This window comes from Ilyonectria robusta (genome assembly GCF_021365365.1).
Source record: "Ilyonectria robusta strain PMI_751 chromosome Unknown BGZ61scaffold_5, whole genome shotgun sequence".
Classification (NCBI taxonomy): domain Eukaryota; kingdom Fungi; phylum Ascomycota; class Sordariomycetes; order Hypocreales; family Nectriaceae; genus Ilyonectria; species Ilyonectria robusta.
In genome coordinates, this window is record NW_025764439.1 from 1,778,812 (window position 1) to 1,792,775 (window position 13,964).

At 53.1% G+C, this 13,964-nt stretch overlaps 7 protein-coding genes across 7 annotated transcripts; 5 read left to right on the forward strand and 2 right to left on the reverse strand.

Moving 5' to 3' along the window:
* Window positions 1-3,224: 3,224 nt before the first annotated feature.
* On the forward strand, window positions 3,225-5,093 carry BGZ61DRAFT_187227 (uncharacterized protein). The gene is made up of 2 exons (XM_046237766.1): window positions 3,225-4,331; window positions 4,380-5,093. The coding sequence occupies exons 1-2, from the start codon at window positions 3,560-3,562 to the stop codon at window positions 4,790-4,792; spliced, it is 1,185 nt and encodes a 394-aa protein (XP_046107792.1). The 5' UTR covers window positions 3,225-3,559; the 3' UTR covers window positions 4,793-5,093.
* BGZ61DRAFT_187235 (uncharacterized protein) lies at window positions 5,037-6,113 on the forward strand. The gene is made up of 2 exons (XM_046237767.1): window positions 5,037-5,390; window positions 5,457-6,113. Exons 1-2 carry the CDS (start codon window positions 5,209-5,211, stop codon window positions 5,947-5,949), a joined length of 675 nt encoding a protein of 224 aa, XP_046107793.1. The 5' UTR covers window positions 5,037-5,208; the 3' UTR covers window positions 5,950-6,113.
* Window positions 6,114-6,180: 67 nt separating this feature from the next.
* Window positions 6,181-6,453, forward strand: BGZ61DRAFT_529908 (uncharacterized protein; the record flags this gene model as incomplete). Its single annotated transcript, XM_046253477.1, has 2 exons — window positions 6,181-6,385; window positions 6,434-6,453. 2 exons carry the CDS (start codon window positions 6,181-6,183, stop codon window positions 6,451-6,453), a joined length of 225 nt encoding a protein of 74 aa, XP_046107794.1.
* A 723-nt stretch (window positions 6,454-7,176) lies between these two features.
* Window positions 7,177-9,059, forward strand: BGZ61DRAFT_586277 (uncharacterized protein). Its single transcript, XM_046256436.1, has 4 exons — window positions 7,177-7,433; window positions 7,507-7,694; window positions 7,748-7,914; window positions 7,964-9,059. Exons 1-4 carry the CDS (start codon window positions 7,305-7,307, stop codon window positions 8,827-8,829), a joined length of 1,350 nt encoding a protein of 449 aa, XP_046107795.1. The 5' UTR covers window positions 7,177-7,304; the 3' UTR covers window positions 8,830-9,059.
* An 11-nt stretch (window positions 9,060-9,070) lies between these two features.
* BGZ61DRAFT_569503 (uncharacterized protein) lies at window positions 9,071-10,444 on the reverse strand (the record flags this gene model as incomplete). The annotated part of the gene is made up of 1 exon (XM_046256031.1): window positions 9,071-10,444. One exon carries the CDS (start codon window positions 10,442-10,444, stop codon window positions 9,140-9,142), a length of 1,305 nt encoding a protein of 434 aa, XP_046107796.1. The 3' UTR covers window positions 9,071-9,139.
* A 594-nt stretch (window positions 10,445-11,038) lies between these two features.
* BGZ61DRAFT_569506 (uncharacterized protein) lies at window positions 11,039-11,711 on the forward strand (the record flags this gene model as incomplete). The annotated part of the gene is made up of 1 exon (XM_046256032.1): window positions 11,039-11,711. One exon carries the CDS (start codon window positions 11,039-11,041, stop codon window positions 11,663-11,665), a length of 627 nt encoding a protein of 208 aa, XP_046107797.1. The 3' UTR covers window positions 11,666-11,711.
* Window positions 11,712-11,970: 259 nt separating this feature from the next.
* Window positions 11,971-13,823, reverse strand: BGZ61DRAFT_475336 (uncharacterized protein; the record flags this gene model as incomplete). Its single annotated transcript, XM_046248678.1, has 4 exons — window positions 11,971-12,697; window positions 12,752-12,888; window positions 12,952-13,414; window positions 13,474-13,823. The coding sequence occupies 4 exons, from the start codon at window positions 13,821-13,823 to the stop codon at window positions 11,971-11,973; spliced, it is 1,677 nt and encodes a 558-aa protein (XP_046107798.1).
* Window positions 13,824-13,964: the final 141 nt, after the last annotated feature.

The following is a 13,964-nucleotide window of genomic DNA, read 5'->3' on the forward strand; positions in this document are numbered from 1 at the left end:
GCTCGGCGATCTAATCGGCCCATCGCCACACCGACATATCGGCTCATCGGTTAGAATCTTGAAGCTCTGGAGTCATTGCTCCGAGCAAGTTCTTCGGTCTCCCTCAACACTACCAACTCGTCTCAGAGACAACCCCACACAGGATCAGGGCTAACCAGCCTAGTCTTCGGTTCTTGCGAGTGGCATGCGCCTTTGGCGCTTCCAAAAGGTGACAGCCCAAGGAGGCGCTCCTAGTGTGTTGAGCCGCCCTTGTAAAGCCTCATTGTCGCGTTCCTGAACAAACGTGTCCATGTATCATCCACTTGGACGTCTTCATGTCAGTGTATACCATCATACGGACAATATCAACGGAACCAACGCTTCGCAGCGTTGACCGCTCATCTGTAGCCAAGACCGGGAATGGGGATTTATGTAGTCCGTCTCAGACAACAGTACTTTTGTGTTGAGCCCACGAGGTCTATGCAGACAAACAAGACACGGTCAGGAAACCAGCATGATGACATGGCTCTTCTGCAGGGCGAAGGCCCAGGCGCACGCGATGAGATACAGTGCGGGTGGATCGTATGATACTTGACAGCCTCGGGCAACTCTCCGATTAGCCTTCGTCATGCCCACATGGCTGAAACAGAATATCTGGGGAATAGTGGTTTGCGGGCTTTTGATAGGGCTGGAGGCTGGTAATAAGAAGGGGGGGAGACGAGAGGCGTTGAGAGGAGATGTGTTTGTCTTTCTAAAGTGAGACAGATTTGCTAATCAAAATAGACCGCCCAGCCCTCGGCCCCGGGGGGGCTCGTATTGTCCGTAGAGTATAGGGTAGCCTGGACATCAATCCCGTTACGACTCTGTGCTCGTTTGTTGTGGTTGTCTGTGAGTAGGGGTTAATAATAGAAGTATCTTGGAGTCTAGTGCTTCTTGGGCTTTAGTAGTACTGAACATTCGCATTTTCGGAGGTGTTGTTGTCGCGTTGTAGCGTGACTATTGTATCTTCTTCAAATGCAAGCAAATGTCCCCATTGGGCTGTTACTAGCTACATTTGTCGGTGTAATAGATGGTACACAATCATGTAGCACACTGGCATTGTCTATTCATATTAGTAAAACAGTTGACCTTCACAATCTATACTTCGTTACACTATGCAACACGTATTGAGCTCATGGGTCAACACGATTACTAGCAACATCCCTATGAACCAGATCCTCACGATACGACAGAGCTACTACCAGGAAACCATATACAAAGAGACCTTACGCATGTGCAATCATCTGAGCCTAAGAATTTCAGTGAACTGGACCATGAGTTTGTTAATTCTTACATATGTAGAATCTGTTCTACACTACGTTACCTCTACTCTTGCAGTTGCAAAAAATTCTCTCTATCCAGGTACTCCGACCAAAAAGATTCTAATTCCAGTGAAACATATCACCATTGCCCAGGTTACCATGCACCGCATACAATGCGATCAGCAGCCCCCAGTGGCTGATCTAAAATGTATCTCAGCCCGATTGCCATCGAGCAAGCCGCCCTGGAGCATTCACCGACGTTTGCTTGTTTTTTTCCGTCCCTAGCGATGAGTATGGCGGTAAACAAGACGCACTCTCGGCCGTTCGAGACAGGCGAAGGGATCCAACGCCAAAGCCCCTAAATCGGGGGAGGCTGAAACACTCAAACCATCGCGTGGAACTCGACGCGGGAGTAATTCCTCGAGGGCTGGAATGTGTTATGATGCTCCGCAATGGCCCACCTTGTCCCGAAGGTAAACAGAGTCGTGACTCACCACTCGATGCCTCTCCACATGTCTCCCAGCGCCACCTCGTTTAGATAATTTAGTGAGAATCGCTCTGATGGTTTGATGGGACGAATTCCATCGTCGCGTTCTGAGAGAAACCACAGCCATTTTTCACTTTCGCCATTCCATCTCACATGTCAGAATGGCCGAGCCAGCCGTGTTATGTCGTCTGATCAGATTATTTCCAAACAAAAAACAAGTTTCGCCTTGTCTCACCTCAGGCGCCTCCGAAGGGCAGGCAATCACTAGTGTCATCTCCAGTCCCTTAATTGGGACAGGACATGGAGGCAAGGGAGGGATAAGCCAATTGACCATCCGAACAAGTTATTCCTGCATGGTAAGTCTGCCGGTTTGCCTTGAGCTGAGCTGCTTGGAATGCTGATCAGCTAGCCTTCTGCGCGTCTCTCGGATCTACTCGCCGTCTGAGACAACACTACTCACTGGGGTTTTCTACTAGCGAGATCGTATCGGCTATTCAACCGAAGACCTACTCTCCACTGGAGTACAGGACATCGCTTAAAACCAGCAAAAGCGGGAATTCAACAGATTGGTAGTCGGTGGGTATCATTCTTCTACATTCGAGCTAGAAACCAGAATCGGCGTTGATATACATTGACCGGCATTCTTAGTCTATACAAGGTTAGTTTACAAAGGTTTGAGACACGATTTCTCGTATAGCACGACTGACGATCGTTGTGTCCTCCGAGATCAGGCGACACCCACAATATCAGTGCCAGTCAATCAGCTTTGACAATTCTTAGCCTCTGGATCCTGGACATGGCGTAAAACGTGAGGAGACTTGTCTAGAGCTCGCATTAAGCTTCGATATAGAGGTGTTTGAATGTCCCTCGGACTATCGAGTCTCCGCACTGACGACCTCGATGACGATCCCAAAGATATTTAATACGAGTTCAAGCCCCTGTTCGTCCCCTCATTCTCGTCACTTTCTATTTTACCAAAGCAATTTACAAAACTACCCTATGACACCTGGAAGAAGCAAAATGGGCTTATTTTAATTGGTCAGCATTCAAGGTCGACGTCTTCTTCAGCTCATGACATCCCCGGTTCCAGTACAACCCTTCAAAGACTCCGAGCATTGTTCCAAGCAAGTAGCATAGATGGGAGGTGATTGAGTTGCGCATCATCGCAATGTGAATGAATGGAATGAGGGCGAGGCAGTAGCATTGAGCTCAATGCAACAACTCCGCAATCTGACAATTCCCTCGGTAAAGAAGACATCAATTATCCCCGCACCTGGGCCTGTGGAACGACTTGGTTGGAGTGGGGGTAACGGCCACAGTTCTCAGTTATCATCAGGCCTGTCCGCATCCTTTGGAACATAAAAAGCGCCAGGGTGTCGTGGACAAAAAAGCCCTAGAAACGCTTCGTGGAGCTCTCCTCTCTCGTACTTCCAGTTGAACGTCGGCTCGCAGCCACGATGCTCAACAGCCGTGCTTCACAGCCGACGATCTGCAGGTGGGGGAGGGGCAGGGGCGTCTTCGATGGAGACTAATTCACGCGGCAGATTCGTCATTGGAGCAGCCGTTTTCTCGGCGGTTCTTAGCTCCGGGGAAGCTTGTCAACTTATGCGACAGTTGCCTTGGGACGGATATTTTCGACTTGAATTGAGGGGCTGTTAATCATGAGGTTTTGTGATCGAGCTCGCGACGATCCACAGATAAGTCAGGGATAATCGATTTAAACCGCTCTGCCCCCCTCTCCCCGCTCCTGTCAGTTACAACCAGGTAGCGAAGAGAGAGAATAACAGAAATCATGGGTGTCACCAAATTGCCGTTCCACGCCGACCACATCGGCTCGCTTATCCGCCCCGAGGCTCTCGCGCAGACTCAGGAGCAGGCCGATGCCGGGCAAGTCTCGCCCGAGCAGCTCCTCGCGGCGCAAAAGGCCGCCATTGCCGACATTGTCAAGAAGCAGCAGGACCATGGCGTGCGCGCGCTGTCGTCCGGCGAGTTCGACCGCAAGTACTACTTCTCGGGCTTCTTCGAGAAGCTCGAGGGCTTCAGGGAAGTGAGCCCCGTGCCGTGGGAGCTGGCTCGTCTCTCGGCGCCGCCCATTGCCGCGCTCAAGAAGGCCGGCAAGCAGTACCCCATGGCGGCCGTCTGCGAGGGCAAAATCAAGTACACCAAGAGCCCGTACCTGGACAACTGGAAGCTGCTGCGAGACTGCGTGCCCCGCGAGCAGTGGGCCGAGTGCAAGTTCACCATGCCGCCTCCATGCTACTTCCACCTGCGACTGGCGTCGGGCAAGTGCTACAGCGCCGAGGCCTATGCGAACGACGAGGAGTTCTTCGCCGACCTGGCCAAGGCCTACCAGCAGGAGCTGAAGACTCTCTATGACGAGGGCGTGCGCAACATCCAGATTGACGATCCCACCCTGGCCTACTTCTGCTCTGACGAGATGCTTGCCGCTCTCAAGAGCGAGGGCGTCGACCCGGACAAGTTGTTCGAGACGTATCTCAAGGCCCACAATGACTGCATTGCCGGCCGCCCCGAGGGTCTTCATGTCGGTCTTCACATCTGTAGAGGTAAGTGCTCAATACCGTCGTGATCGAACTTGTACTGACCCGTCGCAGGCAACTTCTCCAAGTCGATGCACTTCAGCGAGGGTTCTTACGAGAAGATTGCTGAGAAGTTCTTCACCACCCTCAACTACGACACCTTCTTCCTCGAGTACGACAACACGCGGTCCGGCGGCTTCGAGCCGCTCCGCTTCCTCCCCAAGCACAAGAACGTGGTCCTGGGCGTGGTCACCACCAAGGACCCGGAGCTGGAGGACGCCGCCGTCATCAAGAGCCGCGTGCTCGAGGCGGCCAAGATCATCGCCGACGGCCAGGGCCGCAGCGCTGAAGAGGCCATGCCGCAGATTGGCATCAGCCCCCAGTGCGGCTTCGCCAGTGTGGCCGTGGGTGCCGAGGGCATGACGGAAGAAAAGATGTTTGCCAAGCTGAAGCTTGTTGACGATGTTGCTCGGGATCTCTGGGCGTAAGGGAGATGAAATAAGGGAGATGAAATAAGGCGTACATAGAAATCTGGTGTTGGGTGAATGGAATGCTGCATTTCCAGCGCCCTGGTCGCGCCTGCCTCCGATTGTGTTTCTTGAGTCCCGATCCGATTCGCCGATCCCTCCGCCCACTACATCGATTGCGGCGAAAGGCCATGATTCACACAGCATCACCACTCACCTTATGGGATCTTTATTGCGTTAAAGGCACTGGCTGTTGGCCTGGCCTGTGTGTATTTTGTTTTATTTTATCTGCCCCTTCCGCTGACTCGATCGACACTTGTCATCAGTTCACCACTTCCTCTTCCCCAGGAAATAAGGCGCCACTCCTAGCCACACCGCAGAGGTGACCCTCAACGCACCACTCAAACGTCAAGTTTTGCCCTCCATCCGCAAACAAGATGCCAGCGCCAACACATCAACTTGACGACGACGACAACCTCGAAATGCCACCAACCAAGTCTGCCAAGGCCACTCATGAGACCGAAGTATCCCTCAAAGATCTCTTCAAGGTCCAGATCATTCTTCACCCAGTTGCACCGCTCGAAGGACTGTGGCAAGGCGAATGGGATCAGGACAACCAGTAAGTTGCGCAGATGTCCAGTATTTGATGCGTCATTCCAGCCACCAGGTCGATAACATCCCGCAGAGTAACCGTTGACCAAGTTACGCAATTCGACGACGCATTCGAGCCATTTCCTTGGCTTGAGCGGATCAACGGGCTGGTGCTCGCAAAGGAGGCTTGCCACGCCAATATGTGGAGTCCCAACTCTGGCTCTTGTTTGTCCAAGCTGATCCGAAGAGATTCGATCCAACATGAATTCTACAGCAGAATTCAAGAGCCCACTGTGGATACGGCAATGATGGGCCTTGAATTGTTTGATCAACATGGCCGACTGATCCCGGATTTCAGCAAGGGTGGCTCCAGAGAAGGTTCCGGGATTTGGAACCGCGAAGTCGACACTGGTGACATCCTTCTCATCGACGAGTTCCACATCAAGGACAATCACAACGGATTTGTGCTTGGAAACATCCTCTTTGACGCCATCATCGGCAAGACACGATCACGGAGCCGGAAGTTCCTTGTCATCGCCACGCCCACGGCGTTTGCCCGGGAGAGAGCCTCCGGTTCCCTCGAGTAGGACAAGGGTATCGCCATCCGCTTCTGGCGATCCGTCGGGTTCCGGAGAATCGGTTCCTCGGCTTGGTTTGCACTCGCTAGCGAGCCCAAACACGATTGTCACCTCCTGGCTGCCGCGGATGATTACGATCCACCTGCTCCACGAATCCCGCTCTGCCCTCCCGGCATAAATGAGTTATTCCGGATGATCGACACTTCAGAAGATGCCGTGTGTGTAACGAAGCTCAGGAAGATGTCGATCCGCCACCATCCGAACGAGGCTTGCTGGTATTCGACCAACGACAAGGGCGATACTCTCCTGCACGTCGCTTCTTACCGAGAGAAACGCCTATGCGTACAGTGGCTGATGATCAATCGTCCTTTCTTGGTCCATGTCCGCAATGACAAAGGGGAGGTGCCCATCTGGTCGATTGAGCTCTTGATTCGCAAGAAAAACGGTTTGTGTGACCGCATTGGCCTTCTTTACCCTTACTAACTGTGCTTAGGTTATCGTGAATGGGCTTAGGTCTCTCAGCGTGTAGACTAGTCCGTGGATGTGGCTTCTGCTCCTGCGCAAAGTAAACAAGTCTCTCCCAAGGGAGCAAACTGATAAGCTCATGTTTGTGGAAATGACACACGGGTTTGTTTGAACGATATGCGTAGATGCAAGTCCAATTCCAAGATTCCAAGAGTTTAACATCCATGATAGGCTGCAAGGAGTGGCTTTGGGGTGTTTGTTTACCCTGAGCATCAATGAATGGTTAAATCGCATCAACGAATACAGGAGACGCTCTGGGACAGTGTCATATCTTGCTACCCTTTTTCTTGATCCGCACCTGTAACCCACTCTATCGTATCAGTTATCCCTTTAGTCTCAAGGCTTTAGTCTCAAGGCTCTCTAGGCCCTCCCAGTAGCAAAGAGTTTGACGCATCCGAGATCTGCTGTCACCCGCCGCGGTTCGCCGCATTCGGAACTTGGCCACCTCAGCACCAAAATCAATTGTCTTACACCAAACATGGTGTTTGTCTCTACATCGCATATCTCCCCTCCCGCTTTATGCACAAAACTGTTTTCCACTGGAATTGTGGAGAGTGTTTTTTTCTTGGTGACTGAACCAGTCCCGGAATCTTGGTTCGCCCCAGGCAATCCTTGACCGCAAACAGACAAACTCTAGTTCTCCACGTCACACAATTCTATTCTTGCGGACACCGATCCTCAAACACTTCCCAAACCTTCACCATCAATACGACCGAAGAAAGAGCTGCTGGAGAAAGTCCGCTAGAGCGGGAAGTGTGAAATATGATGAACGCGCCACCACGTAGGAGGGGGATCGATTTCTGTCTTGTCCTTTAAAAAAGTCCAGAGACATTGTCATAATGGAGACCAGCAGATTAAACGTCGCCATCATCGGGGCCGGTATTGCTGGGCTTACGTGCGCCATCACCCTTTCTCGCTACGCAGGCGTTCATGTTACAATCCTTGAAAGAGCTCCATCCTTGGTCGCTGTACGTACCCCCCCATCCTTGAGCAGAACTATCGTCTTCTAGGAGGGATACTAATGATGGTCACGTATAATAGGCCGGTAACGGAATTCAAGTCCCCTGCAACGCATGCCATGTCCTTCGGAGCCTGGGCCTGTTAGACAAGCTCATCGCCAAGTCTAAGGGAGTAGCACTAGGCTCTCTCTCATTGGATTATGAAAATGGGCAAGTGTTGCTGAACAGGGACTTTACGCGGTACGAGGAGATTTACGGGGCACCATGGCTGTAAGTGTGATCCTTGAGATCTATATTTGCCAACGAGGTACTTATCTGTGTAGGTTCGTTCATCGGGCTGATTACATCGATGTCCTGCTCGAGGAGGCAGATAGACTGGGCATTCAGATCAGATTGGGATGTGAGGTCAAGGAAATGAACATAGGAGCTCCTTGGGTGACACTCTCAAACGACGAGATCGTGACGGCAGACGTCATCATTGGGTGTGATGGTATGTCTCCTTTAACTCCTCCTCAGGCCGTCATCCAACTCTCAATCAGGTATCAACTCGATCGTCCGCAAAGCTCTATACCCTACCATTCGACCCCAGCCAACCAATACATCGGCGTACCGTGCGCTACTCACTCGTTCTCAACTCTCATCATCCATCTTCACATCCATCACCACGTCCTCGAAATGCCACTTCTGGCTCGGTCCTCATGCGCATATAGTCCTTTACCCCATCCACGGCGGCGAGACATTCAACCTCGTGGTTATTATTGCAGACCATGGGCTTAACCACCGGTGCCAAAGTGGAAATATGCTGGAGCTGGTGAGGGAGCACTTGGCAGGCTGGAACCCTGTTGTCAGGGGGTTGCTACATGCTGTCCAAGGACTCACGAGTTTTCCGCTCTTCAGCGTGGAAGATTTGCCCTCGTTTGCAAGTGCGCGTGTAGCTCTCATGGGCGATGCCGCTCATCCAACTGTCCCGTATCTTGGACAGGGCGCAGCCATGGCCGTCGAAGATGCTCTTGTCCTCGGAACGCTACTTGGAAATCTCACACGGTTCTCATCGTCACTAAGCAGCGGGAGTCTCAAAGCCCGCATCCCGACAATTCTACGAACATACGATGCCATTCAGCGCCCACGCACAACCACCATCGTCGCCCAGTCGCGACACCACGGGCACTTCAACCACCTTGCTCGAGGGCCGGAGCAGCGCGCTCGGGACGCTGAATTCGCCGCGTTCGACACGGAGACGACGGTGAGCGAGTGCCCGTGGGTTGACTCGGCTTTCAACCGTGAGATGCTAGGGCGGGATGCAGAAGCAATTACGTCAGTCGAGTTTGGGAGGTTGGTGGCAGAGGGGTTGTTTGATCAGTGGGAAATTGGGGATGGGGATGTCATCTTTGGTGCACGTTTGTAGGAACGTCATCCAATGGCTTTTCAGTTGGGCGATAAAATCCAAAGCGAATGGTCTTGCTGTTGCATTGTTCTTTGTTTTCCTTTTCGGACAAACCCTTTCAATTCTGACGTGAAAAACAGAGACACAGAACAAAGGGATGGGGTGTCGGTAACCTACAGCAAGTCAATCACACAATCAGAGGAGAAGAGGAGGTAATATTCAGCATACCAAGCAAGTTCGTTTTATTTGCCGTATCAACCTATTCTAGAGTGTCACCCATTCTAGAGTATCACCCATTCTAGAGTATCGCCCTATCCAGAACCGCACTTCCTCACGACTTGTGAAAAAAAGTCCGCAGCGGGCTCGAAATCAATTTGCCCCGAGACCCAGAACTCTCTCCCAACTGAGTCCGTCCCGAGAGCTGTCGAACAAAGCTCATGGACTTGACCACCTTCTGGTCGCAGCCGTCGCGGTGACCAGCATGGCCGTACTTCTTCTTGAAGGAGATGGCATCGTTGACCACGTCTTGCACTTCCTTCACCACGGCGCGACGGAACTTGGGCGAGCACATCATGTCAACCCAGGCATGCTTCAGATCCAAAATGTTGGTGATTCCCTTGTTCGAGACACAGGCGGTGATTTCCTCGTCCATGAAGCTCATGGTTGTGAGGACGAGGCTCTCCGGCTCGGGCACCACGCCGAGCTGGCGCTGGAACTCCCGCGACACATGCGTCAGGAAGTCCTCCAAGCGCAGGAGGCGAGCGATATCCCGAACCCGGAACTCCCGGGTCTTAGGAATCTGGGGTTCTTCTCCCTGGGTCCCGAAGAGGCGTGCCCAAAGGCTGGTCTTGTTCTTGTACCGCTTCAGGCCGATGGCACATCCGCAGTACATCTTGGGACCCTTGCCGCAGGAATTGACGGCGGATCTGACAACGAACTCAAGTCTCTGTAGACGGCGTCTCAGCTCCTTGATGTTGCGGAGAGAGAGCTCTGGCGGGTAGCCAGGTCGGATATCGGCAATGAGCCGTCCAACCGTCACGTCGGCCATGAGATCGACGGCGTGCCCGATCTCTTGAATGTCGCTGGTGACGGGATTCGGCTGCATGCGCATCATTGTGTCCCAGAAGAACTGAAGCTGAATCCAGAGATTATCGTACTCGAGCCTGACTTCATCCTTCGGGCTCTGGTCTTTGAGTGCGGTGCGAAAAGCATTGCCGGGAAGGACGTAGGTTGGAACGATGTATCCTGCGATAGATGAACGATATCTACCGATCTCAAACAAGGATTGGTTCTCTTGAGTTCCGAAAAGACTTGAGCCGTCAGCAATTCTTTCATCCAGGCGAACCTGGGGGGGTCCAGCCGTGCGCTCAATCAAAGGGACTACTTCTCTATTTGGGATCTTGTCCAGCGCCGGTTGGAGGTCCTCAAAGGTTGGTGGCGGCGTCGACTTCGGGTGTCCGAGCAGCGAGTTAGAGGGCGAGATGACCTCCGTGAACTTGCTGTTGACCGAGGCTTTGCTATCAGCGGTATTAGTGCGAACGCCACGGGGGGGAATAGGAGGCGCGGGAGCTTCTCTGTCCGGGCATGCCAATGCCGCATCAGTGGGTTCCTTGGGTTTGGTTGTCTCGGTCGACATGGCGAAAGATGCTGGCAAATCCACAAAGACAGATTGTTGAAATTCTTAGTGGTGAATCTAGGAGTGATAGAAGAAGGTGTGGGATGGAAGGGGAAATCGGAGGGGTCTTGGGACATGGATTTAAACCCGACTACTGCTCATGTTCAGAGTATATTCGAGTGAACAGTATACATCTGTTAAACAACACATTGGAGGGTTTTCTCGTCGCCCTAGGTCTATGTTTGGTCAACACTCTTTTGAACCGCACTCCTCAATCTTATTCCGTGCATATGTACACCTGTCTCTGGACTGAAAATCTGGAACACGCCAACGTGCTTCTACAGTTACAACAACATAGAGAATTCGCTGTGAACAATGTTTGTCTACACCTACTTACAAACCGTGGAACACGGAAACGCCGGCCCCTTTGTCTGCGATTCCATTGTTCACACAAACCATCCCCACCAGCGTCAGTTCCAGAACATACATGTTTCTATAGCTTTAAAGGGCGACAAACACTCCCCCTAATCTAACCTCAGCTAACATATCTCCTTGCCTACTTTGTGAACCAAAAACTCCCAATCCTCAACTCCAACCAAATTACCAACTTTCATCATGGACGGTCCGACCTCACCCACGCCCCGGAGCAAGATGGCTCTGGCTCCTGCCAACACGCACTATCTTGGAGACTCGACGAGTCATCACACGCGCACCTTCAGAGACAACAAGAATTCGGGGCACAAGTTCAAGCCCTTGACTACCGTTCCCACCATCCCCGAGCCTCCCTTGACTACTCTTCCCATCCGCCCCGAGCTCCCCTTGCGCACAGGCGATCCTTTCGAACCGCAATCATTCGCGAGGTACTACGACCAACGACCCGTCAACCGCCGCAAGGGAGTGCCTCCGCGAATCATGACTTCTTCCAAGAAGCCATATGTGCCCGACCGGCGCATGCTGGAGCGCCTGGAGTGGACGCGCCAACAAAGGCGCATTCTAGCCCAAATCCGTGACGACACAACTCAATTCGGCGACTTGGACGCGCGGAGTCCGCCATACGAGGCACCTCGCTCCCCCATTGCAAAGGTGCAAGAGAAAACCTGGTCTGATCAACTTCGCGAGGACGTGTTCTTTGCTGCGCGGGCCGGCGCTATTGTCATCACCTTTTTCTTGACAATGGTGTGTGGTCTCGCGATTTTCGGGGCGTTCCTACAATATGGAATCGGTGTTCGACAAGACCGGTGAGAAGAGAGGGTTTCTTCTTTTGTCGTATCAGATTGCTACGGTTTTGAGGGAGTTTTGGAATAGTTATGTCATAGCAAGCATACAGAGTCGACTTGGTATCTAAAATCATCATGGAAAGAGGCTGATGCAATCGGTCTCATACATATGGAGAACACAATTAGTAGCATATTAAGAAGAAACATTGACAAATTAATTGGATATATGACACTCAGAACCAGCCCTTGTTATCCCATGCACTCATACAAGAGCCCGCCCACCAGTTCGCCCAACTCCAAAACGATTCATAATACATTAAAAGTGTGACCTCAGTCCTCCTTCTCTCGGTTCTCATCCTCATCCTCATCATCCTCAATGCTCCAATCTCTCCATCCCTCACCTCTCACCCAGCTCATACCCTTGCGCCAGTTGCCCTCGCGGATGGCCTGAGCATCACGCTCGTAGACAACACCCGTCACCATGAGGGCCAGCATAAAGACCCAGACGTCGCCGCCCTTCATGCTCTTCCACCAGCGTCGCTTAACGCCCACCTTCCATAGGCTGTCGACGCTTGCGCGTGCCGTGTACAGGAAGATACCGCGACCGTGTCGGCGCTCGACCCAGGCCCAGAGACCCGCGAAGAAGCCGCCGAGGAAGAAGCGCTGGGTGGCGAGGACATGGCGTGGGAGCCAGGTTTGGAAGAAGCAGATGGAAGCCCAGGCGGTGGAAATGGCACCAGTCGCGTAGGTGGACGAGCGGAGGGCGGAGGAGATGATCCGCTGGAGGGTGGCCAGGGGGCTGTGGTAAAGCGTTGAGAGACGTGGGACAACGGTCAGGGCGGAATAGAGGACGACGAAGAAGCGAGCCAGCGGCGGGAATGTGCTGAGCCAGAAGGTGAGATAGTTCCGGGCGCAGGACGGATCGGCAGGATGGAGGGCCGCGCACGAAAGCGAGGTGATAAGCGGGTGTGCTCGAGAGGTCAACGGCGCAATTGCACTAAGAGTAGCAGGGAGAACGTCCTCCTTGTTTGGGAACAGAGTCGGCGAGATATAGGCACTATAACGTTGTCAGTTGAGCGTCCTAAGCAGGATCCAAGGGAAGTCGACATACGGCCAGTTGAGACGCGCCATCTGGGCCAAACTATCCACGATCTGGGACGTCTGTGGCCACTTGAGGGTGGCCGGCCAGTCCTGCGGGCGCGCGTGCAGGTAAGCGGAGGAGCTCTTAAAGATGAAGTCTCCGAGAGGCTGCTATTACATTAGTCTCTTGCTTATCACGACTCTCCAGATATCCACTCCAGGACTACTAACCTTGGGGAAACAGTCACGGTCAAAGACAGCAGCATGGAGCAACTGGCCATATGCCAGAGGCTGCAGCATCCAGCTTCCAAACCACCAAGGGCGCTCCATGGCGACGCCACCTTTGCGACCCCAAATAAGGCCCTCGCCTTCGAACAGGTTCCATCCAAACTCGAGCGCTCGGAAGACGGCGTATATGGCAATTGTGACGCGCATCTTCTCGGGCGGGAAAATGCCCAGGGCCAAACCGGCGAACGATGCACCAACGGCCGGGGCATAGGGCGAGGTGAGCGTGGCGGCGGTCCGCGGGTTGCGCAGTCGGAATGGCTCAACCGTGGGATCCAGCAGGTGCACGCGCAACCGGGTGAGGAAGCGGAAGAGGAGTCTGTAGAGGAATAGAATGCTCGAGAGAGACAATGATAGCCTCAGAGCGGCAGACTTGTAGAAGGGCTTCTTCTTGGCATTCGCATTCGCACTGTTGATGTCGAGGTTAGTCACGACGCCGTTTCGAGCTGCAGCAAGAGATCAACTTACTCCTTATCGCCCATGCGCTTCTTGATGACATCCAACCCCTTCATACCAAGCCAAGTGCTAACAAAGACCCTCAGCGCATGGCGGATAGTCCTCGCATTGTAGTCGTCACCTCCCTTGGGGGGCTGAAGGGCCTTTTCGACACGGGCCGGGGTCGGGGTTGTACGGCGGAGGACGCGGGATCGCGAGATGATGTACTTGTGCAGCGCGGCATACTCGCGCGCCGAGATGGTGTACCGCAGGGCATTGCGCAGGACGGGATCGGAAGCGGCCCTCGATGAAGAAGATGATGAAGCTGGCGCGGGTGCTGAGCGCGCCCGCGAGGGATCGCTGGATGATGTGGCTGTGGCCATTGTTGGGCCGGGGGTCGAAGAGACAGCTGTCGGGAGAAGAGGAACGAATATTACGGTAGATTATTATGACGATAGAAACACTCGATCGCGTGCTCGTTTGCTGGGTCGCTCAGGATCGACGTCCAGGCGGAAAGGTCGTTA